Source organism: Abramis brama (assembly GCF_963993115.1).
Source record: "Abramis brama genome assembly, chromosome: 8".
NCBI lineage: Eukaryota > Metazoa > Chordata > Actinopteri > Cypriniformes > Leuciscidae > Abramis > Abramis brama.
This window is the reverse complement of record NC_139970.1, coordinates 7,534,528-7,559,546: the sequence shown is the minus strand read 5'-3', so window position 1 is coordinate 7,559,546 and position 25,019 is coordinate 7,534,528. Positions and strand designations below refer to the sequence as shown.

Below are 25,019 nucleotides of genomic sequence, written 5' to 3'. Positions count from 1 at the left end.
CCAATACATCTTGAAGGACGCGTACTGCTGGATCCATAAATGGTGAGTTCTTCTGTTACGCTGACGGCTGAAGCAGATGCAGAAGCAGGATCCAATTGCAGCAGGTTTTATTAAACAAACTCAAAATATAATAAACTCAGACAGAGACTCAGGAACAGGAACAACCAACATACAACATTAAGAACTCACAAAGACTGAAACAAGACACAGGGCTTAAATACACAGACAGACAAGCTAAACAAGATAACAAGGGGGCGTGGCTAATGAAAAACACCTGGGAAAACTAATCAACATAACAGGGAACTGCTAAACATAGAATGAGACAGGGGAACGCCAACCGCCAATAAACAATAAAGAAGAAGAAGAAGAGACAGGGGAACACAGACATGAATCGTGACACCTTGCTTATCGGGCTTATGCTACTCTGAATAATGCCTGAACTTCGTATTTTGAGCACTTCTTGCGTTGTTTTTGCCTCTTCACGATGACTCGCTTAATGTAGTCCTAATTTGTAAGTCGCTTTGGACAGAAGCGTCTGCTAAATTACTAAATTAAAATGTATGTAAACTATTTAATCTGTAGTTAATAAAAATATATTTCATTGAAACTAAAAAATTCACCTGCCAAAAGTCTCCAAGATTGAGCTGAACTGAACACGGAGGAGTCTTCTGTGACCTATCTACTGTAAGTATGAAAATTCAGATGCTTATGATTTAGGACAGATTTGACTTTAACCTTACTAACCTGATAATAATCAAAATTAGGTAAAAGATGTTCAAAAATTGTGCACCATAAAACAATACATATGTGCATATACATATACATATACACACACATATACACAAGGGACACATAAGAAATAATGAGACAAAATGTTTTTATTGAGTTTAGCAGGGAATATTCATCTTCAAGCTCAGCACTTACTCAACCATAATCTGAACATGTTATTTCACTGACAGAAGCTCAGCTGTAGTATTAATGTAATAAAGAGAAAGTAAGAGACTCTATAACATCTCAGCATTTATGATTTATCATGCAGCTCAAAGTATTATGGGTAGAATCTCTCTACAGTCTATCCTGATTCATCAACACAGTTTCACTGATGATCCACTATAAACCCCAAACCCAGGATAGAGCGGTTGAGTGAATGTGGTCTGGACTGTGTGGATGAGGCTCATCGTGTCAGAGACGCTGTAGAAGGACAGAGTTCCTGCACTGTGATCCACATACACTCCTATTCTACTGTGATCCACACACACTCCTGTTCTACTGCTGATGGGCTTCACAGGGAGTTTAGTCTCTATGTTATTGTGTATGAAATAATACCTGGAGGAAGAGCATAACAAACTCCAGGACTGATCATTACGTCCAAACCCACACTCTATACCCCGTCCCTTCCTGCTGATGCTCTTATATGACACTGATATACACACACTCCCACTCCACTCAATCTCCCAGTAACAGCGTCCACACACACTCTCTCTACACAACACCTGCCACACATTATCAAATCTGTCTGGATGATCAGGATACGACTGAAGCTTTGGGTAAGTGCAAGTAATCACTCTGTTCCTGTCAGACAGACAGAGGTGTTTATTCACTGTATTCAGATCCAGATTGAGCTGATGGGAATCTGATGGAGATAAAACACATCAGAATCAGGAATTATGAAACTGTCTGATCTTTTAATGTATCTGAACTCATCATGTTCAATATATCATCAGTGTCTCAGTGCAGTTTACCAGATATCCTGAGCAAATCATCATTTACATGATCAACTATAAAACTCTTCTGTCATGTTTTCTTTCACTTCTCCAGGAAGAACATGAACACACTCAGTGAGTTTTTCTGCTTGTTTTCTTAGTGACTTACATTGTAGGAAGTCGTTCCTGGTCCTGGGAACAATGTTGGAGAAAGTGACTGTGGAAATCAACAGACATGAAGAGTGTGATTATCATGTCAAGAGAAAATGATCCCCGCATCCATTCCTAAGACATTTCTAATATGATCTTCTACATGATCTGAGATGATGGAGGATCATTTCTGAGAGCAGAATCTCCAGGACTTTACCTCTGTCAGAGATCTTCTCATCTTTGCAGAAATCTTCCAGTTTGACTCTCAGCTGACAGGCAGATTCTCTCACGCCATCAAAAGAGGAGAGAGAACTGAAGAGATTGTCATTTACGTCTGTAGATTCAGGAGGAGCTGAGAGAGACTGGAAACTCTAGAGAAAATAGAAATCAAAGCTCATCACCTCCACACTTCATCAATAACCTGCTCTACTGTCAGATTTGTGCGGCTCTTGTTGATCTTTAGTAACTCTCCTCAATCCAGCACTTTCACAGCATCAGCTTCATTCTTCTCATATTCATTATGTGACATTTGAGACACAAGTTCTAGCGTCTGCCATTTACACTGTATGTGAACTTCCTAGGAAATCAATTTAAGCTCAATATTAGCTCAATAAATACATGATTTTTTTTTTTTTTTTTAACTTGTCAAAAGTTTTTGAACTTTTTATTTCATTTTATGAAGTGCAGTCATACAGTGTCACAAACGAACTTTTTGATTGTACAGCAAGGTGCCACGGGCAAGTCCACAAACAGAACAGCAGTCCACAGACATCTCTCATCCTAATCATAACACATTTGCAAATGACCAATGCATTAAGATAAAAAAATAAATATATAAAATAATAATAAAAGTAAGGAAAATATATGATATTCAGAGAAGAAAAGAAAATGAGAATATACATGTCCCAAAATATATGTGTGTGGTCCCCCACCAAGCCACAGCCCCTCCAACAGCCGTCTGAGGTGTTGCTCCATTTTGATGTTATGAATGGAGTTCTAAAATATCTCATTCTAATTTTCCATCCAAATTCCTTCCAGTTTGGACTACTGGTTGCCCTGTGTCCTTGACTGCATGAAGTCTCCCACTGCTTATCTGTAATTATTGTGTTCATTTCTAGTTCCCATTTTTCTTTAATGTCTAAATTATTTTCTTTAAACTCTTCCTGCAATATCTTGTAAATATGTGATATAAACTTTGTCTTTACTGTTCCTTTTGTTATTGATATAAAAAGTGCCCTATTTTTGTTGGTAGGGAGCAGAGCTTTTCCCATTCTTGATGGTTTTGCAAATAATGCCTAATTTGTAAGTACCTAAAGAAGTCTTGGTTTGGTAAATAAAATTTCTCTTTTAGCTGATCAAATGATTTCAGGACTGCTCCATCAAACAGCTGGTCCAATACAACTAGACCCCCTTCTTTCCACTTCAGGAATCCTTTGTCCAGTCTAGCTGGGGAGAACTCACAGTTAGTGAGTTACAGTTACTCACAGAGTAGTCTTTTAAATTTAAGTCTGGGTCGCTTGCCTTGCCAAATAAACTTGGATAACCATTTATCTAATATAGTAAAGGTGGAGGCAGGAACATAGATAGGTAGGGATTGGAAGAGAAAAAGCAACCTAGGTAAAATGTTCATTCTTATAGTTTATATTTCTTCCTATCAGGGAGAGTGGCAAAATTTCCCATCTTGTAAGGTCTGCTTTTATGTGGCCCATCAATTTCCCGTTGTTGGCTTTAAACAGTTTTGATAGGCCTGTCGTTATAATAATCCCAAAATATCTGAATCCCTGAGACCAGTGGAAATCAAGCCTTTCTGATAATTGGATTGGCCAGTGTCCAACTAACATCATTGCCTCTGACTTTGATTGATTGATTTGATGACCAGAGAGTTCTCCATATTTCTTTAAGGTGTCTAGCAGTGCAGGGACAGAAAGGACTGGATCCCTTATATAGGTCAGGATATCGTCTGCATAAAGAGATACCTTGTGCTCCTTATTTCCCATGTCTCATTCTGTTTTATAGATGCTGCCAGGGGTTCAATATTTATAGCAAAGAGCAGGGGGCTAAGACAGTCCCCTTGCCTCACCCCCCTCTGTAGGTCAAAGAACTCAGAACAGCATCCGTTTACTCTGACACGAGACTTTGGATTTCTGTAAATAACTCTGACCCAATTTACAAATTTTGGATGGAATCCCATTACAGATGTTTTGTACAGAAAGTCCCAATTTACAGTGTCAAATGCTTTCTGTGCATCAAAGCTTATTAACATTGATGTTTGCTTGTCTATTTTAGCGCAAGTAATGATGTTTAGGGTTCTTCTTATATTGTTAGCACACTGTCTGTTAGGAATAAATCCTGTTTGATCTGGCTTAATCAGAGTAGTAATATGTATTTGAACTCTCTGTGCTAGAATACTTGTCAGTATTTTCTGATCGTTGCATATCAAGCTGATAGGTCTGTATCCCTCACAGAGCGTTGGGTCCTTCCCTTCTTTATGAATCACAGATATAATGGCCTGTGACCATGTCTTTGGAGGGTTGTTCTTAGATAGGGAGTATCTAAACACCTTGGTTAGTATGGGCACTAGGTCATTTATGAAGCATTTGTAAAATTCTCCAGGAAGCCCATCGACTCCTGGAGATTTGTTGCTTTTTAATCTTTTTATAGCCTCTCTTATTTCTGTTTCTGTAATTGGTGATATCATTTGTATTGATGCTTCCTCTGATAATGTGGGGAGATTTAAAGCAGTCAGGAAGATATCAGCATCCTTTCCTGATGTTTGTAATCTGGGTTGTAATCAAAGTTTTGGTAGAATGATGCAAAGGCATCTGCTACCTCTTTGGGTTGAGATACTGTTCTACTCAATGTAGGGTGACAGATCTTAGAGACAGTACGATTAGCTTGAGCTTTGCGAAGTTGAAATGCTAGAAGGCGACTAGCTTTATTCCCCATCTCGTATTACCTCTGTTTGGAAAATCTTAAAGCCCCTTCCGCTTTATATGGCAGGAGTTTGTCCAAAGCTTTTCTTGTCTCCCTAAGTTCTGTAGCAATGTTACTCATTCTTGTAGATTTGTGTTGTGTCTCTAAAAGCTTTATTTTATTTTCCAGGTATAATTGTCGCTGTCTCTTTTTTTTTGATGATATTTGTATGATTTTCCTGATTTTCATTGATCTCAAAATATTCTTTTAGGGTTTTACTTAAATCTTCTACTATTTCTGACTTATTCAGCAGTGATACGTTTAGCCTCCAATATCTGAAAAAAGAGTGCATGCCTAGATCTACTTTCAGCACAATAGGTGCATGATCACTCAGAGTTATAGGTTCGATGAAACAGTCTGTTACTTTATACATGTATTGTTGAGGGAGACAGAAGAAATCAATCCTTGAATAGTTATTGTGCACATTTGAGAAGAAACTGAAATCTTTCCCTTTTGGGTTTTTAGTTCTCCATTGGTCTGTAAGACCTAGTTATTTAAGGTTTTCGTTTTGGGGCACTGAGAACCCTTCTCAATAGGCATCCTATCCAGTTTCCCATTCTGCACTGCATTGAAGTCCCCTCCTACCATCAATACCCCTTTTGAATTGCCTGTAATGATGTTAGTGATCTCACTAAAGAACATTGGATTGACAAAAACAAATATTGCATCACAATAAGTGTAATTGTGATTGTCAAAACATTTGGTAACTAAATAGAATTTTATGAAGTTTAGTGACAACATGTTACAATGTTTACATTGTACAATGACTAGTAGGGTACAGTTTTTATTATTGCTTGACAAAAATTTCAAGATTTCAATTCCATTCTTGTGATTTGATTCCAATTTTGATTGAGTATTGACTAATTTCGATACATGTTTATTTTAAATTTTATTTTAAAAAAATAATCTCACCTAATGCTGTAAAAACAGAGGGCCCAATCTGCTGGTATTATTAAAGGTTAAAAATAACAAATTAAATTAAATATAATGCAGTTTTTGTTATAATAACAATTATTTAATGACATAAGTAAAAATATAATAAATATGTAATATAGTGCTCAGCAAAATCTCCTCTCTAGCTATTTTTTCTATTCAATTAACATGCTATGGTCATTAAATGGCTTTCCTGAGCTAAATGTAACGTTATGTGACATAATTGTTCTCCTGCTGTTATATTGACCTCTTTCCGTGGTTGAAAAACACTAATGGCTCGTTTCCACTGAGCAGTACGGTACGGGACAGTACGGTACGGTTCGGGTCTGTTAACCATGATCTGGCTAGCGTTCCCACTGCCAACAGTACCCTTACTTGATAGGCGTGGTGTTTCGATCAACGTCATTTTCGCGCGAAGAAGAACATAGTAAACTACAATGGATGACATACAGCAGATCTTGTTCTTGCTCCTCGACATGTTTGTCACAAGAATACAAGCGCCGACATTAGGCTTTTCTCAATATCAAGTACGCAAAGTTTGTACTTGCCATGTGCGACTCCTACATGCAAATGGTACAGCGCGTTCTTAAAAGCGTCACTCAGCTCGCTCTGCTACTCCGGTTATCTCTGTTACTCTGTATGTAGGCATTTTAAGTAACAGTAAAACAAAATATGTTATAAAACACCACTCTGCCTCTTTTCGTTTTCATTTAAATAAATTAAACATTATAGGGACACAAATGTGGTTCATGCGCAACGCATATTGATTATTCACTGCACGTTATACATTATTCTATTTATAACAAAACGAAATTTAAAACACAACTCTAACGTTACCTCTTTTCGTTTAAATAAAAAAAAAATTAAACGTATTCCAGGCAATATATGCATTTGTACAAATGTTGCAATAAACATCAGTGATAATCTTGTAATAAAAAAAATGACAAGAAAATGGATGTGTGGCGTGAGAGCGTGTGAAAAGTGTCAATTGCGTGTGTCTCAAGGCCCTTTCACACTGGACGCGATTTTGACGCACGAATAATTCGCGCGATGGTTTTATTTTTTTATCAAATGTAATGAGTGCTTCCACACCGAATGCGAACGTGCTGCGTTGAAAAAACGACTTTTATTTTTTCCGCTTCGATGTCGTTTTTTTTTTTACTTTTGCAGCGACAGAAAAGGCTTCTTTTAGGGCTGCTTTTAGTATACTATACATTCTTTGTGTGATATCTACAGTTTCTAGTCGAATGATTTTAACTTACTTACTTCGTGTGTTACATGTAATGTCTAGTGACATTACAAAACGCACTGTGTTTAAAAAAACTGTGCACATTAGCATACTCCCCTTCAGACTCTCTGTTCTTTAAGATTGGGTGCACCCAAAACCTTATTTTCTATCTTTTAAAGAAAATGAAAAGCTCGTCTTCACTCACTGGATGATGATGATGAAGTGTCCATGTTTTCTCAACTGTCGGCGCGAAAGTTTTGGAATGTTGAAGCTCTGAACGTCACAGACGTCGCAAATTCGCGTCGCGGCTGATGCAGGGACGGATTGACAATCTGTGCGTTCTGGAAAAGTCCAGAACGGCCGTTCAACCGAGGGCCGTCGGCCCAAAAAAAAAAAAGTCTAATAAAGCAATATGAGGGCATTTCTCAGATTAAGGGCCAAATTGGGTTGCTGCAATTTTGAAAATTAAAATTCCAAATGTGACTAATTGGTATACATCAAATTATCAGTCCTTAAGTCAGGAGCGATGTTATGAGCTTGGTTGAGACCATAAGATAAGGGAATTTATGATTTTTTGCCATTTTCTTAACTATGTCAAGTAAATGTGTCATTACCATCACATCATCGAATATATGTAAAAAATAAAACTTAAATGATAAATCAGTGCTTTTAAAACATGTTGTGGTTTCACATAACAATCTATTTTATCTTGAACTTAATGGGATTGTTGATTTTTACTTGCAAGATGAATTATAGTCATTTAAGTATCTAAATTTCTGATTCATCAATCTACCCTGGCTTGGAATATAAGCTTATTTTAAGTGAATGCCATATATCAAAACTTTTTAATACAGTGATCATTTAGACTGTCCAACATTGTCAGAAACATATAATTGTAGGATGTTTTTGTAATTTATACATAATTTATTGGCAAAAATATGTATGGTGATGGTGATGACACTGCAGTTCTGGTAATGACAGTTTGTTGCGGTGATGACAAATCACTGATCATAAGCTATTGTAATTTAAAGGGATACTCCACTTTTTTGGAAATAGGCTCATTTTACAACTCCCCCAGAGTTAAACAGTTGAGTTTTACCATTTTCGAATCCATTCAGCCGAACTCCGGGTCTGGCGGTACCACTTTTAGCATAGCTTAGCATAGATCATTGAATCGGACAAGACCATTAGCATCTATCTCAAAAAATGACCAAAGAGTTTCGATATTTTTCCTTTTTAAAATTTGACTCTTCTGTAGTTACATCGTGTACTAAGACCGACGGACAATTAAAAGTTGCGATTTTCTAGGCTGAATTGACTAGGAACTATACTCTCATTCCTGCGTAATAATCAAGAAACTTTGCTTTCGTACCATGGGTCCAGCAGGCGTAATGATATGACGCAGCGCCTGAAAATAGTCCCCAGCTCGATAGACTATACTAGGATCGACTATTTTCAGGCGCTGCGTCATTACGCCTGCTGGACCCATGGTACGACAGCAACGTTTCTTGATTATTACGCAGGAATGAGAGATATTCAATTATCTATGCTAAGCTATGCTAAAAGTGGTACCGCCAGACCCGGAGATTGGCTGAATGGATTCGAAAACGGTAAAACTCAACTGTTTAACTCTGGGGGAGTTGTAAAATGAGCATATTTCCAAAAAAAGTGGAGTATCCCTTTAAGAGCCTAAGTGACTTCAGACCAACAAAAAAAATAATAAATAAACAGCTAGTAATCTGTTTAAACATCAAAACATAGTTTAATCTGATTATGGAAGATCAAACATGAACTGTGTTCCTTGTGAACAGGATTGGTTCAGTATAATTATAGTCTAAACAGACTATTTAATCATTTCATAGCCATGTTGAATAAAAAAAAAAACATGAAACAGGAGGGCAGTTTAGAACAGGTTGTCACAGTTGTGTTCTGTTTGTGTTAGTCCTATTTTGGTGTGTGTAACCTTCTGCCTGTCTGTACCCGTTGGATATTATTATAAGGAAAAGTTTGTATTGGAACTTTTGTCTCCTCATCTTCTGCCTGCACCACACCGTGATAGAACTACGGACCTCCAAAATGGATGATGGAGCTCAGTTTATTTCGGTGGCTCAGGAGAGCACTGATTTTTTGAGTTTCACAATGAACTTCTGTCGTCTTAAATTTTCCAGCCTGCTCGACGATGAGACCCTGAGGACCTTGTTCCTGATTGGGGCCACTTTCAACCGTCCCATTGATCTCCCCGACACCACGGGACTGAACTGGAGGGAAACTGTCCTCCGGTGTCTGAAAAGTGTCGGGCTTCGATCAGGAACACAGCCAGAGCCAGGGAATCCTCACGCCTCACCGTCTGTGCCCTCAGCTAAGAAGGCCATCGCCTCACCGTCTGAGCCCTCAGCCAAGATGGCCGCCGCCTCGCCGCCTGAGCCCTCAGCCAAGATGGCCGCCGCCTCGCTGCCTGAGCCCTCCGCCAAGAAGGCCATCGCCTCACCGTCTGAGCCCTCAACCAAGATGGCCGCCGCCTCGCCACCTGAACCCTCAGCCAAGATGGCCGCCACCTCGCTGCCTGAACCCTCAGCCAAGAAGGCCACCGCCTCACCATCTGAGCCCTCAGCCAAGATGGCCGCGGCCACGCCCAGTCCAGAGTCTCGTCCCGCCGAGACCGCCCTTCCTGGATCTCGTCTTCCAGAGGCCAGTCCTGCCGAGCCTGAGAATCTTCACATCATGTCTACCGAGCCTGAGAATCTTCACGTCATGTCTGACCAGCCTGATCTTCACGTCGAGCCTGCCGAGCCAGAGACTGTTCACATCGTGCCCGCCGAGCCAAAGACGCTTCACGTCAGTCCGGTTGAGTCTGAATCTTCTGTTCCCGAGCCTGAATCTGAATTCCCACCCAGCCTCCCTCTCCCACCTCCTCCCATCTGCCTCCTCTCAACCCTTCTTCCACCACTGCCAGTCAGCCCCTCTGCTCCTCTAACAACCTTCGGGGAGGTGGAGTCGCCGTGGGTCTGCCTGTCATCCACTCCATCAGGGTCGGTGGATCCCCGGTCTCCGCCTCCGACCTCCTCGACCCGGAGTCCATTGCGGCCTATCGGACCATTGGCTCCGCCGTGGCTCCTGTCTCCCTCATCTCCGCTGTGGCCCATCAGTCCACAAGCTCCGCCGGGCTCCCTCGTCCCCCCAGTTCCACCTTGGTCGTTCCTTGTCCTGCCCTCGCCTCGGGACTACCCTCCTCTGGCTTTGCCTCGTCCATTCGTCCCTCTGGCTCCGTTGAGCTCCTCTCTCCCTCCAGCTCCACCTTGGTCCTCGGTCCCTCTGGCTCCACCGTGGCCTTCTGGATCCCCGCCTGCGCTTCAGTCGCCAGAGCCATCTGCGTTGCCAAGTCCCTCCAGATCCTCTGCATTGCCCTGTCTCATCGGCTCTCCGGCTCCACCCTGGTCTCCTCTCCCACCAGCTCCCTTATCTTTTAGACATTTTCTGTATGATTTGGACCTTTGGGCAGCTGCTTTTGGATCCATGTCACACCTAAACACAACAATTATAATGAATTAATTTAGTATTTTAAAAACAAAAGCATTACTTAATTTAAAATATAGTGACTTTTGATTGGTAAATGTATATTAATTCATTTAAGATAACGTATTCAACATAAATTCTTTAAAGAACAGTATGTTTAATGTATCTGCCGTCATCACCACCACAACCTGTCATTACCAGCACAAGCTGTAATGTGCTGGTAATGACTGTGCTGGTAATGACATTTTTGTCAAAAAACTAGCCTTACTAGCAAAGATGATGACTAAACAAGTGTAGCTAGCTTTCTACATGTAATGTACACCATTTTAACTATTAAAGTGATAAAAATAATCTAAAAATGTTTAAAATTACAGAAATACAACACATATGGTAATGACGCATAATAAGTGTACATGCCCAACACAAAAAATAAAGAGTAGATTTACTTACTTTTCTGAACATCAAGGCATCTGTCTTGCAGCTTGAAATCCATGTGCTCCACTATGATATTAGGTTACCATGGCTACCAAATAAACTTTTGATGAAAAAAAAGTAGGAAAGTGCCTTTATGCAGAGCGTGTTGGTAATGACGGCTAAACCATGGGACAGGTAGAAATTAAGCAACATAAAGTACAAAATGCATATATATGCTTAATCTGTTTATGTAGTTTATTAGTTCAGGTAACATTTAATTCATATACATATTTTTTTTTATTAATTTGTGATAAATAATGTTTGAGATATGGCACGACATGAGAAAACTCTGGTGGCGGACTACACCAGAACACAGATAATGTACCACAAAACACCAATAAAATGTGTTAAAATAATTAGTAAGAGCAGCCATTAAAAAAGTCTAGGCTTGTTTTTGTTTATACTAATTAGTGGTGCTAAAATATATTAGATTTAATTAGTTTTTAATAGAATTACACCCTGTGGACAGAAATAGGCCCGAATTCTGGGAAATACCCATGAACAGCCAACAGCAGAGACACTAATACGATATACTACGTGTAAAAAAACAACAACTGAGGAAGAAGAGTCGGCCTATCCACTGACAGAAAGTTAGTTTTATAAGGCTGCACTTTTACATTATATTTGAATAGCAGTGGTCTCCAACGTGGTGCCTGTGAGTTGCCCGCTAAACACATTCTATAAATAGCCCCAACTTGCCGTCGGGGTTCCAGACTTCGAATAAATGGTAGGCTATAATTTTGCGACCTTTTCAACTAAACGTTTCAATTTGAACTTTTTCCTCTACAAAATTACCCAACTCTCTTTCATTATACACTGTCATTTGCGTTGCGTATGAGAAACATCAAATGGCAAACGCTCAAAAAGCGGAACAAAACTTGTTTGATCTGAGCAGCGCATTATTAGCTCGGCCAAAAAAACAGCGATCGCGGACAAAGTGCTCCGCGGGCTGATCTCGGTCACGCAAAACATTACACAGAGCTGCGCGTTCCACTGAGAATCATTTAAATGCAGCGCAGAATTCTCTCTCTATTATAAACCCACAAATGACTATTTGGACATTTCACACCCAAACTTATGAATTAACTTTAGTAAAACAAAATTCTTGGCAGAAATGTGCCTGTATTCATAAAAATGATGTTAATAAAGTCATGTATAAATGTATTAAATGTAATACAGTAATGTTTTGTTTAGAACTTATGGCAGTTTATTTATTTATTTTCATTTATGTTATGAAATGTTTGGGCTTTCCTTTTTTTGATAACACATACAATAGGTTTATAGAAAATCAACAAAAAAATCAATAAATTTTTCATAATTTTTCAGGATTTTTTTTTTTTTTTTACGCTTGTAAGTCTGAACCAGAATATCAAGATATTTTATTATCTCCCATTTGATGGTGAAAAGTAAAAAAGCTTCACCATGTTATGTAGGCTATAATAAATATTGGAGTATAACAAATAAAAATTCCTTCTAGATTATTTTATCCCTTGAGCCCTCGCACACAAAAAGGTTGGAGACCCCTGGTATATATTTAACTATATGTTTTATAATTACAAGTTTGTGTAATTTGGGGTTACTGTAGCCAGTGACATTTCATTATTTGTATTTTATGGCATTGTACATTTTTTGTTTTTATTTAAAGGCTGAGGCTTCATTATTAAACACAACCCCAAATTATCATCATTGGTTTTGAGACTAGGCTACTTGCTCTGAATACCTTGTCTGAAAGGCTACAGTATTGTGGCATAGTATCAGGACATCCTGGCTAGTGTCTGTCGGACATGGCTAGGCGAATGGCCGGATGATGGGCCTATTTGGGAGAAAGTCCAGGGCTGTTTTTTAGCCCCAGTCCGTCCCTGGGCTGATGTGAATGGTTATGACGCGAACTATTCGCACACAAACTATTCGCTTTTTCGTTTCGCTTTTTCATTATGCATCCGGTGTGAAAGGGCCTTAACGCTCAATGCGTGAGAGTTTGCAGCTCTGTACAAAGTCAATGCAAAGACGCGAATAGATGCAAATTCGTGCCGGGCGATGCGTTTGCCGCGAAAGCTCGATAATCACCTCAATCGACAAAAATTTCAACTCGAGCAGAAAATTCGCGTGAAGACGGTGAAATTCATCGAGTTGAGTGCGCCTCTGGATGGTGCTTGTGAACCCAGACACGTTGGCGTTTGGCTTTCCTCCGTATTTGGGACTTCCACAACAAGTACAGAGCAGCAATATAATTTATTTCAGACATGACGGAAAAATTATGGCAGAAAGAATTTGCATGTGACGCGAAAAACAAGAAAAACATCCCACGAGTAATCTAGAGCGAGTAACGTGATGCGAATATACACTTCGCGTTTGGTGTGAACACACCATTAGAATTACATATAACATCCACCATTGTGGAGAACAAGAACACACAACTAGAACAAGAAAAAAAAAAAACTTCCAAAAACCCGACTGTTCTAACAAGCATAAACTTGTTACAAAAGAGTTGTGACCGGTCTCTCAGAGGATGTGCACACAGTGCTGTTGCAACTATAGCCTACGCTGATAAGTCACCTGTAATATGGCCTATTGCCAACGCCAAAGGAATAGAAAAAAGAGAGAGAGAGAGAAAAAAAAGGGAAAGAAAAAAAAGCCCTCGAATGAGGAGAACCCATCTTTTCTTATTAAATAACTTTAAATAGTGAAACTAGCCAAACATGTGTTACAGGGTAAATCGTATAATGTGTTTTTTTTTTTTTTTTAAATCGCTACTCACAGTTCAGTAATGTTTCATTTGTTCATCGATGGTTGCCATGGAGAATGCTCTTCAAATCCATGTTAGTCATTGAATTCGCTCTGCTTGATGTTGAAGCCTCATTCCATTTATTCTGAAAGAGTTCCGCCTGGAGTGTCTCACGTTCGTTCAATTGAACATGGATACCCAACTCTCCGAGCGTTGTGGCCGCGTCTGCCAGGGTCGTGAAGGTCTTCGTTCCAGATTTCAGGTGAATTTTCAGCTTGGCAGGAAATGGCGATTGAGCTTTGATGTTCTTTTCTTTAAGCAGTTTCATCACGTCTCTTGCTTGCATTTCTTCTGGATGTCTGACGTGTAATCCTGGTCAAAGAAAATCTTCTGTCCGTTATATGGCACTCCACCGCAGTGTTTAAATGCTTCCTGGATTACCGTTTCTTTGATTCTGTAGTCCAGAAATCTGACGATGATGGATCTCGGGGGGCTCGCTGAGTCTTTCGGTCTCATAGTCTCATAGCGGTGTGCTCTCACTACATTTAAGTTGAGTTCTTCTGGTAATGTCAGTGAGGTTCGGATGAGATCATTTATGAAGCTTAGCATGTCTTTGTTGGCTTGCTCTAGACTCTAGGTCTTCACATTTTGCTGACAGGCTAGCATCTCTTTGTAGCAAGTAATGAAGGGCTCGCTCGTTTCTTTGCGTTTTATCTTCTGCGTCACTCAGTCTCTGTTCGTATTCGGTCACCCGCTGTTCTAATTTTGTCACCCTTTCATCTACTTCAGCCATTGCAGATTCTACTCTTGCTAAGGAATCTTTGGTGTCTTTAGAGGCTTCAGCGTGCTCCTTTCTTAGTATACGCAACTCGGCTAGCACTGCCGCTATGTTCTCTTCTCCCTCGTCCTTTGGATTCTGTTGTTCGTCTTTTTTCGATGGTTTGCCCTTCTTCTCTGTGTCTTTTCGACTGCTGGTCATTTCGGTTAATTATTGTGAGTGATTTTTACCGAAAATAAGAGGTATACTTAAGGTTTGGCTAGTTTTTTTCGAATTCTCCCCCTGGAGCTTAAAAATCAGGCTGCCGCCACCATAGATATCATATATAAACGCTAGATGTCTTATGGCGCAGTCACTTCCGGCATCACCGTTCGGCCATCTTACCACAGTGAAGCTGTGCATTAGGTGAGTGATCAGCATGCACACAAATCCTCATATCTCGCTGAAATATTGACGGATTTACAAACGGTTTGGTTTCTTACAAACATTATTAACGTGGCTATAATTCCGAATGCTTGAACATGTATGTTATAATTATTCATATGTATGCAGTCTATGTATGTAGTGTCATAACTACATCTCTGACGTTTATAACAAACCAAACCGTTTGAAAATCGGTAGAAAATTGAGCAAGTTATGGTTATTTAAAAGTATATGCACCATTAAACGAGTGAGCGAGCACACTGTGGCAAGATGGCCGCCACGTGCGGACGTCGACCTCCATTGGCCAGCAGCGCGCACAAGACATCTAGCCTTTATATATGATATCTATGGCCGCCACTACCATGACGTCACAGGAAGTCAATACATGATTTTAATTAGAAATACTGGGATCATAAATCCAAATTTAGTGTGTTTTGAAATGATATATTTAAAAATAAATTGGCAGAATAAACCAAATAATAATAATAAAAAAAAATCCAGAAAACACGAAAGTGATTCATTTAGATGTGGAAAAAAAATCGAGAGGTCAGTAATATACCAACATCTCTCTAATCATAATCATAATCATATCATAATCATAATCATAATCAATAATCATATTAATCATATTAACATGATAATTATATCATGTAAATTGAACTCTAAAAAGTTAAATTACATTCTTTAATGGGAATGTCATTAAAGCCTTTGTTTTATTCACAGAATTAAAGGGCAAACTTTGCTAAATTCATATTTGTGTGATGGAAAGGCATTAATATGTGATATTTTTGTCTTTGTTGATTTAATTTACTATGAAACGTGAACAATACTTTAATAAATGCTTGGATTTAGGGTAATATAACTTTTAATAAAGCACTTTAAGTTTCATTGAAAAAATAATAGGCTACTGTTGCATTATTGAAAGTGAAGAAACAATACTGTTGTATTATTAAATGAAATAATATAACATTTCTCATTTTATTCTAAACATCGTCCATTTATTTTTCGTTGAATACATTGTGTGTCTAGAGATTGGCTTTATTTAAAAGCACACTGAATTAATTTTGACATGGAGTGAAATTGAATACAGAGCGAGGTTTTCTATTAGTGATCGGGCAGCGCGTGATAAGGAGAGAGAAATGATCAACTAGAAATCTCTATAGAAAATAAACTGGACAATCAATTTATTATAAATGAGTTTAGATTTGGATACTGTGCACTGGAACCTGTCAAACTTTCATTGCTAACAAACTACGCTGAACCACCGAACGCTAATGTTGTTCCTACAACCAATATGAGAACAGAAAAAAATAATGAATGTAATGAATCAGTTGGGAATAATTTCAATGTTAAAGGGATACTTCACCTCTGGAAAGATAATGTGTATTTAAAATGGGTCATTTATGTAGAAGAAATGTGAAATTATTTTTGAATATGGAGCTTTCTAGACTGAGAAAAGCCAGAAAATGTATTTTTGGCTTATGTGGATGAAAGACAACAACTCCCAGAATGCACTTGCTTCGCTGCCCTAGGAGGCCACTCCCAAGCCACGCCTACCGGTAAGAGAGCGCAGTAAACAACAAGGCTAGGCTACTAGTGAGTCTGCTCTGCCCGGGATTTCGAGATCGCCCAAAATGTCCGGGATTCAGCTTTTGCGTTCTACAGTCGCTATTCATTATGTTTACTGTGGCGAGCAAGCGGTATGAGGCTGAGGGGCGCGGGAGAATGACGCGAGGCCGGTGGCGTGATTACTGATGACCGACAGCGAGACGCACTGGTCTCGTATCTCTCACGGAGGAGCGGGAATTTTCTTAGCAATGTTAAAACGCACATCAATCGATCACTTGTTTAGCGTTCATGTAAACACTACATTCAGATTCACCAATCGGAATGAATTCAGTTAACGTTAGATTGAAACAAAAGGTGTGCATGTAAACAATGAATGGCGACTGTAGAAAGCAAAAGCCGAATCCCGGACATTTTGGACGATCTCGACGGCCGGACATGTCCGGGAAAAAGAGGATGGTAACCCCTACTACTCAGCTGTCTCCTACTACTCAGGTTTCTCCACAGAACAAGAGCCTGCTAGCTTAGCTTCCAAAGAAAGACGGCTGAACTATGTGTACATTCTGTGAGTGAGATCCCACCCTCTATGGGTTGAAAACATGCGGATCTAGGGCCTTCTACAGGCTGTAGTCTTTAGCCTCTGGCCAAAAAATCCTCTGAAGAAATGACGATTTTGACGTCATCGGAGGATTTTTTCCAGACAAAAAAATACATAAATCTCTCGTCTCAGGGGGATATGAGGGTGGAAAGCACGGTAATTCGAAAATACTACAGGTTTTCTACTAATACAAAGCTTAATGCTAAATCCTGAAGTATCCCTTTAAGAAACAACTTATTTACATAAAGCCGTGTTTCCACCGAAATTACCCGGAACAATTTTTCCCAGGAACTTTTTCCCCCAGACCTGTTGCTGTCTATGTTTCCACTGCAGTACCGTGAAGATTAGGCAAATAGTCCGGTGATGTAGGACTGCGCGCTACTTTACAATTCCCGCTGAATTTCATCCTCTGAATTTAAAGCTTAATAAAGCCTGAACCTCGTCGTCAGTCCACCTGTCGTTTGTTTTAAAAAATGGTGGTTGAAATAAAAATGCTGCATGGAGTCAACCAATCAAAATGCGGCATGAACTCAACCAATCAGCATGTTCAGCTCCCAAGTCCCACACCCGAAAGTTCCTGAACTTTGAGAAAGTACCCGGATACCCTGGTTCCTGTTACAGTTGGAACAATTATGCGAACATGAGTTCCATCAATGGCTTCAACAACTCCAGGGAAGCCCGAAATCCTCATAAAAGTGGCTTGATTTTTCTGAAAGATTAGAAGATCAGTTGGAAAGTCAATGAACTGCAATACAGTAGTGGCCAAAAGTGATGTCCGGCAAAGGAAAACTGACAGATTGACCCTTTATTCAAATAGTATTAAAACGTGTTAAAGATTTTGTAAGCATATTGTGCTTGAAGTCAGCTGTTTATTTGTGATAACACAATGAAACATGCCAAATTGTACAGACGTCATTTTTAGCCAGGCTGTCATACAAATAAATTATGAACACATGAAAAAAACAAGAGAGGCGATGAAATATTAACAACTGACTATGTTGCACTCAATGTATGATGCTTTTTTTTCTGTGAGCATTTTAGTTTTTCTAAAACCTGTAGCTGTAGTTTGCCTTTTTTGTCACTTAATATTTATCAATATTATTGATCTGCCTGCACTGACACCGTTGTCTGAGAACTGAACTGAGCTGGACGATGACATCAATGTTTTCTCCAGAGCGGCTGTATAGATAAATTAACTAAATATTTAAATTTAACGTACTCGGTTACTAACGTAACCTCGGTTCTCTCTAGAGAGGGAACGAGTACTGCATAATATCTTACGCTACGGGGAAAAGTCTCTTTTCCGCGAGATACTGAAGCCAAAAAATTATCCTTAATTTTGTATTAATGCAAAACGCGTTGCAGCAGCGCGCAGACATAGGCGAGGCGGCTCGCGTGCCTATTGGCTGCTCTGCGGCAACTGCACCAGCCTATCGAGCGAGGTCCTCATGACACCCCGCTGAAACGGGCGTGGCCAGGGCCTATAAATCAGGCTCGACGGGGCTGGATTAGCTGGTTTTTCATCGCCGAAGCGAACCAGAGCGCGATGCAGGCACGGCAAGATACGCAGTAATCGTTCCCTCTCTAGAGAGAATCGAGGTTACATTAGTACGTATTCTTTTACGAGAGGTTCTCTCGTACTGCGTAATATCTTACGCTATGGGGAACAGTGTAAAACGCTGTGCGTGCTGAGATCCAACAACAAAGTCCCAAGGGCAAGTGCGCGGGGCTCATATAGTGCAAAATCATAAGGGATTCACAGAGAGTCCAGGAAGAGAGGCTACAAGCGTCATTCCTGTAATAAACAGCATCCTATAAGGAGCAATTTATAAGATAGTAAACATACAGATGGGCGAAATCTTGCCTATTTCTGAAAATATATGGGTCTTACACACAGCCCAAGGGGTCACATGATTCAACAGCGAGCATAGCTCAAGCAGTTTCAATAGTCTGGGCCGAAAGCACCAGGGCAGACGATACTGAGTTTAGACCGAAAGCAGCCTGGCCTGCAAAGCGGGAACCTCTAGGTTGTAAAACCTAATAAATGTAGACGGGGAGGCCCAGCCTGCCGTCATACAGATATCTTGCAATGCAATCCCGCTGGACCAAGCCCTCGAAGTGTGGAGTGCGCTCTGACACCCAATGGGCACGGCAGGCCCTTAGAGGTGTAAGCCAGCGCTATAGCATCAACTATCCATCTGGATGGACTCTGCTTCGACACGGCAAGTCCCTTGGAACGTCCGTAGAACGAAACAGAGCTGCTCTGTCTGTCTAAAGACAGCTGAGCGAGACACATAAGCCCTCAACGCCCTGACCGGGCAGAGGAAGCTTGCGTCCTTCTCCTCATTAGAGACCGGCAGAGCCGACAGGGAAATCACCTGAGCCCTATACGGTGTGTTGAGGGATTTAGGAACATACCCATGCCTTGGCTTGAGTATGACTTTCGAGTCATTCGGCCCGAATTCCATACATGACGCGCTCACTGAGAGTGCGTGTAAGTCCCCTACCCGCTTCACTGAAGCGAGAGCCAGAAGAAACACTGTCTTGAAAGACAAGTGCTTAATGTCTATAGACTGTACCGGCCCAAACGGGGCCTTTTCTTCATGGCCTCTAAGACCGTAGAAAGGTCCCACATGGGAACTGATGGAGGTCTGGGAGGATTTAGTCTTCTGGCTCCTCTAAGGAAGCGGATGACCAAATCGTTCCTTCCAAGCGACTGGCCAAGCGTTGGTTTAAAATTTCCGAAAATAACTTGCACAGTGTGATATATTTCCTCCAGTCGTGTACTTACAATATCTCAAAAGTCTCCAAAGATTTTTTTATTTCAGAGAAATTCCGATTTTAAATAACTGTCCGTCCCGGAAAAGAAATGTCGCCACCACACCGGAATATCACATGGTCAAATGCAGAAGTGGTGGTTATAGCGTTATAGCCATAGACTGTATGGTTATAGCTGTTATGGATCACGATTACTCTTTGGCGAGTATTGAAGTGCCAACAAAACGAAAGCGTCCATATTCGGATACACGCAGACTGTGTGACAAACGGAGGAATAAAACCCGGATAAATATCGGCCAGGCGTTTTCGAGATGGAGAGAGCTGCGCGACAATCTTGGACTTGACAGAGACTCTGCTCTCGCGAGTGTATTGATAGACAGGTAAGCAAATCATTTTTTTTTATTGTACAAGTAAGTTATATTGCTCTTTGTACTTCAGTAAGGCTTTTTATCACGTGTGGTGACCGAGATTATGGCAGTACAATTAAATACAATCGGATATGTGTTGTTAAAAAAATATATTTAGTCATTACTTGCAAATGTTCGTTCAAATTTACTTTTAGAACGATTGGTTTGAACACGTTAAACAACACGGCATTAACCATAAACAGGTAAAACTGCACAACATTAACCCAACAAATCATTTGACAAATAGCTGTAAGTTGTAACGGGATAATATAGCATAACATTTCACGTTCCTTGCAGTTCATTAATTATGATGACATAAAATAATACGATCAGACATACAAGTAGCCTAATTCAAAAACGAATAAATTACCTCATCCGTGATCATGATTCATTAATTCCATTTAGATACATCGCTAGATGGTGAAAACGCATTAAAAAGGACATCTCCCATCGTCACCTCCTTCATAGCATCATCAAGCTTCGCCTTTGTTATTGTTGGAAACTGTGCCCTCTTGTGGTGAAAAAATATTACATATTGGAGCTTTAATAAACGCTGCTATGGCCGCCACATAGACTTTGAGCGTGGATGGGGTTCTACCCTTATCCAACAGCTCCTGCAGGAAGGAGAGAACCTCCGCCACCCCACTGTCCGGGGGCGACAAACCACGGGCTGTAGACCAGCCAGAGAACACAGACCATTTCGAGGAATAGAGCCATCTAGTAGACGGAGCCCTAGCCTGCGTGATCGTGTCTAGCACTTCTTCTGGGAGGCTAGTAGATACCCGTTGATGGTCCAAGCATGCAGGGACCACAGCTCCGGGCGAGGATGCCAGATCGAGCCCTTGGCCTGTGAGAGAAGATCCCTCCTCACCGGTATTGGCCACGGGGCAGCGTCTGCCGACCGCATCAGGACTGGAAACCAAGGCTGGTTCCTCCAGAGCGGAGCCACAAGCAGCACTGGGCATCTATTTTCCCTGATTCGCTCTAGCACCTGAGGTATGAGCGTGACTGGGGGAAAAAGCATAGAGCGGACGGTGGGGCCAGACGTGGGCCAGCGCATCCCTGCTCCTGGAGAAAAATTCCGGACAGTGAGCGTTTTCTTGAGACGCAAACAGGTCTATCTCCGCTCTGCCGAACGTGTCCCACAGCAGCTGGACTGTTTGTGGGTGTAGAGACCATTCTCCTGCCGGAACATTGTTCCTGGACAGTCTGTCTGGTCCAACGTTCAGGTGACCTGGCACGTGCGCTGCCCTGAGTGGTCGCAAATTGTGCTGGGCCCAAACCAGGAGGCGCTCCGTCAGCCTGTAAAGGTTTCGGGACCTGAGACCTCCCTGGCGATTTATATAGGCCACCACTGACATGTTGTCCGAACGGACCAAAACGTGGTGTCCCTTTATCCGAGGACAAAAACGCCTCAGCGCATAGTCAACTGCTATCATGCCCATCGGAAATGTACGGGGTGCCAGGGACAGGCCAAACGGAAGGACTTTGTATTGGTATGCCTGGCCCTCGAAGGCGAATCTCAAGAATCGCCTGTGATGTGACGCTATCTGTATTTGAAAATACGCGTCCTTTAGATCTATTGATATAAACCAGTCCCCTTGGCGAATTTGCAAGAGAATTTTCCTGGTTGTGAGCATCCTGAATTGACGCTTTAGAAGCGCTCTGTTCAGTCGCCTTAGATCTAAAATGGGTCTGAGACCCCCGTCTTTCTTCGGGACCAGAAAATACCTGCTGTATAGACCCCCCTCGCTCTGAGCTTGAGATAAAGGCTCTATAGCCCCTTTGCTCAATAATGTCACTATTTCAGCTCGAAGTAGATGTGCTACTTCCCTCTCCACCGTAGTTTCGACTTGTGTCGTGTAACGGCGAGGGCGTCAAGCGGTTTAGTTTTTACAGAAACCGTGAGACATGCGGTGTGTAGTGTTTGTGGGCACTGGGACGTGGGCACATTCACTACATTTAATGCACAATCGACGTGAGTCGATTTTATGTGTGCGAGCCCTGTGTGGTGGGCTGTGCTTGTGTGTAAGGATGAGCACTGAGTAGTGGGCATTTTTTGTACACTCATAACACCATCGGCCGTGACCGGGACACCAGAAAATACACTCTTTATGGGATTTATCTGGGACGACGGAAAAACGGCGTTTGTGTGCAGGCAAATGGGCTGTGGAACCGGCTTGTTCTCTGCTAAATACACTGGAACAGTCGCATTCACTGGAACTGAATGAGCGAGAAGTTTTGGTGAAAATCCGGCCGCAGCGGGATTTGAACACCGTCGTTTTCCTAGGTGGGCTAGGAAGACTTTGAGACCTCTGGCTTTATCTCAATTCTAGGCCGGGGCACACGCGGTGGGGGGCAGCGGCTAGTAGAACGAGAGCACGGTCTCTGGTCTCTGGTCTGTCGACGCTGTGAAGCGGCGGCAGTGGGCGGATGCGGTGGCTTAGCGCTACGAGCAGGCGGCTGCTTCGGGCGGCTTGCTGTAGAGCTGGAGCGTTTCGGCAGAAAATGCTTCATGGCTTGAGACGTTTTCTGTACCTCAGCGAATCTTTCTTTGAAATCTTTGACAGAAGATCCGAACAGGCCAGCAGATGAGATGGGAGCGTCAAGGAACGCGGTGTGCTCTGTCTCCGACATCTCAGAGAGCGTCAGCCAAAATGCCTCTCTGCCACAGTGAGAGAAGCCATAATCCGCCCAACAGCCTGTGCAGCAGACTTAGTGGCACGAAGCGCGAGGTCCGTGGCGCTTCTCAAGTCTGGCACGCTGATAGCTTCCAGTCCATCCTCGTCGAACTTACATAACAGGTCGGCCTGGAAGATCTAGAGGATGGCCATAGAGTGCATCGCAGAGGCAGCCTGCCCAGCGGCGGTATAAGCGCGGCTGTGCAAGACTGAAGTCATGTGACAGGCTTTAGACGGCAGCGCTGTCTTAGCCCGCCGTCCACAGGGGGAATGGAAAGGTATCCTCTGTCTTCGCACCGTCCAACACGGAGAATGCAGCAGAGACAGAGGTACGCACTCTAGCTGAGAAAGGGGCTCTCCAAGACTTCGCGACTTCTTCATGAAGCTCAAGCAAACCATCTACGGGACAAAGTGTTCGCGCGTTGTGGACCCGCCTATAGGCGCATATTAGTAGCGCATCTTTAAATAACAAAATATATTGTCCTGTTCTTCTCGATCTCTGTTACCTGCAGGAAATGTATGTGATCCTGTGTGTGTGAAAGCTGCTCCAGCTCAGCGTCTCTCCTCCTCAGATCATTGATCTCCTGCTCCAGTCGCTCCAGTCGTTCTTCAGCTCGACTCACTGCAGTCTTTTCCTGATCTCTGATCCGCTGTGTCGCCTCAGAGGGGCTTCTCTCAATGGAGCGGATGAGCTCAGTGAAGATCCTCTCACTGTCCTCCACTGCTGTGTGTGCAGAGCGCTGTTAGGACACACATCACAATCACACAGTGAGCTTCAGTGAGTCCTGACTGAGACTTCTCAAACTTCTCTTCTTCTCCAGACTCACCTTATGAGACTCTACAGCCTCTCTCAGCTGCTGAAGATCTTTCTCTCTCTGCTGGATCCTCTGCTGGAAAGACCTCTGCGTCTCCTTCAGTTGCTTCTGCAGCACAAACCAATAACACAGATGGTACTTTATAATGTCACTATATTATCATGTGAAGAGTTTTTTGCAAAAAAGTTTGTGTTGATAAATGTTTACGATTTTCACCATATTTTCTTTTAAGATAATATGAAAATATGAAAGTCCACTTGCAGCTGCTGTTCACTTCTGTGACGTCTGCAGTGTGAATGATGTTTCCTGATCATATGGTGCCAGTATAAATAGTGTCAACATTATTTCATCGTTGTCTAGTTTCATACCTGTTTCTCTGTCCTCTGTGCTGCAGCTGATACAGTGTTGTGTTTTTTATGTTCGTCCATCATACACAGCACACATATAAACTTCTGGTCAGTGCGACAGAAAACCTCAAGGAGTTTATCATGTGTTTGGCAGATCATCTCCTGCAGTCGTCCAGTGGCATCAGTCAAATTGTGTCTCTTTCCTTTAAACCAACTCTCATGTTGTTCAAGGTGACTCTGACAGTAAGAGATCAGACACACCAAACAGGACTTGACAGCTTTGTGTTTTCTTCCAGTACAGACGTCACACTGCACATCTCCAGCTCCAGCGTAACAGTCAGCAGGAAGTTTAGTCATCTTCAGTTTCTCCACCACTTCAGCCAGCATGGTGTTTTTAGCTAAAGCAGGTCTTGGACTGAAGGTCTGTCTGCACTGAGGGCAGCTGTAGACTCTCTTCTGATCCTCCTGATTCCAGCAGACTGTAATACAGATCTTACAGTAACTGTGTCCACAGGAAGTGGTCACTGGATCCTTCAGGAGATCCAGACACACTGAACACATGAACTCATCCTGAGAAAATCTGGCTTCTGCCATTTTACTGCACGAATACTGAGACACAAACACACAACAGCTCAACTCCACTTTAGTTTCTCTTTCACAAACTCTTCCTGCTTCCTGGTTCTGTGTTTGAGTGACGAGTGCAAAACACACTTGATGGTTTATCAAGTCTATAAACCCTCATAAAGCCTCATTCCTGCTGAGTTCAGATTCTACAACAATAAATGCAGAAACATTCACTGTAAACCCTAATGCTCAAAATAATTAATTGGTTTGAGAAGGGTAAATTTTAGTTATCTTTTATATGTATTTAGAACTTTATTTTTCTTCTGAGTTTACAAAACTGACACATTGTAAGTAATCTGAATT

At 41.7% G+C, this 25,019-nt stretch overlaps 1 protein-coding gene across 1 annotated transcript; it reads right to left on the bottom strand.

Moving 5' to 3' along the window:
• Positions 1-860: 860 nt before the first annotated feature.
• On the bottom strand, positions 861-24,762 carry LOC311088939 (E3 ubiquitin/ISG15 ligase TRIM25-like). Its single transcript, XM_084123334.1, has 6 exons — positions 24,114-24,762; positions 23,758-23,853; positions 23,437-23,670; positions 2,071-2,224; positions 1,873-1,920; positions 861-1,633 (listed from the first exon to the last, which is right to left on the bottom strand). Exons 1-6 carry the CDS (start codon positions 24,684-24,686, stop codon positions 1,086-1,088), a joined length of 1,653 nt encoding a protein of 550 aa, XP_083979460.1. The 5' UTR covers positions 24,687-24,762; the 3' UTR covers positions 861-1,085.
• Between the last annotated feature and the right edge of the window lie 257 nt (positions 24,763-25,019).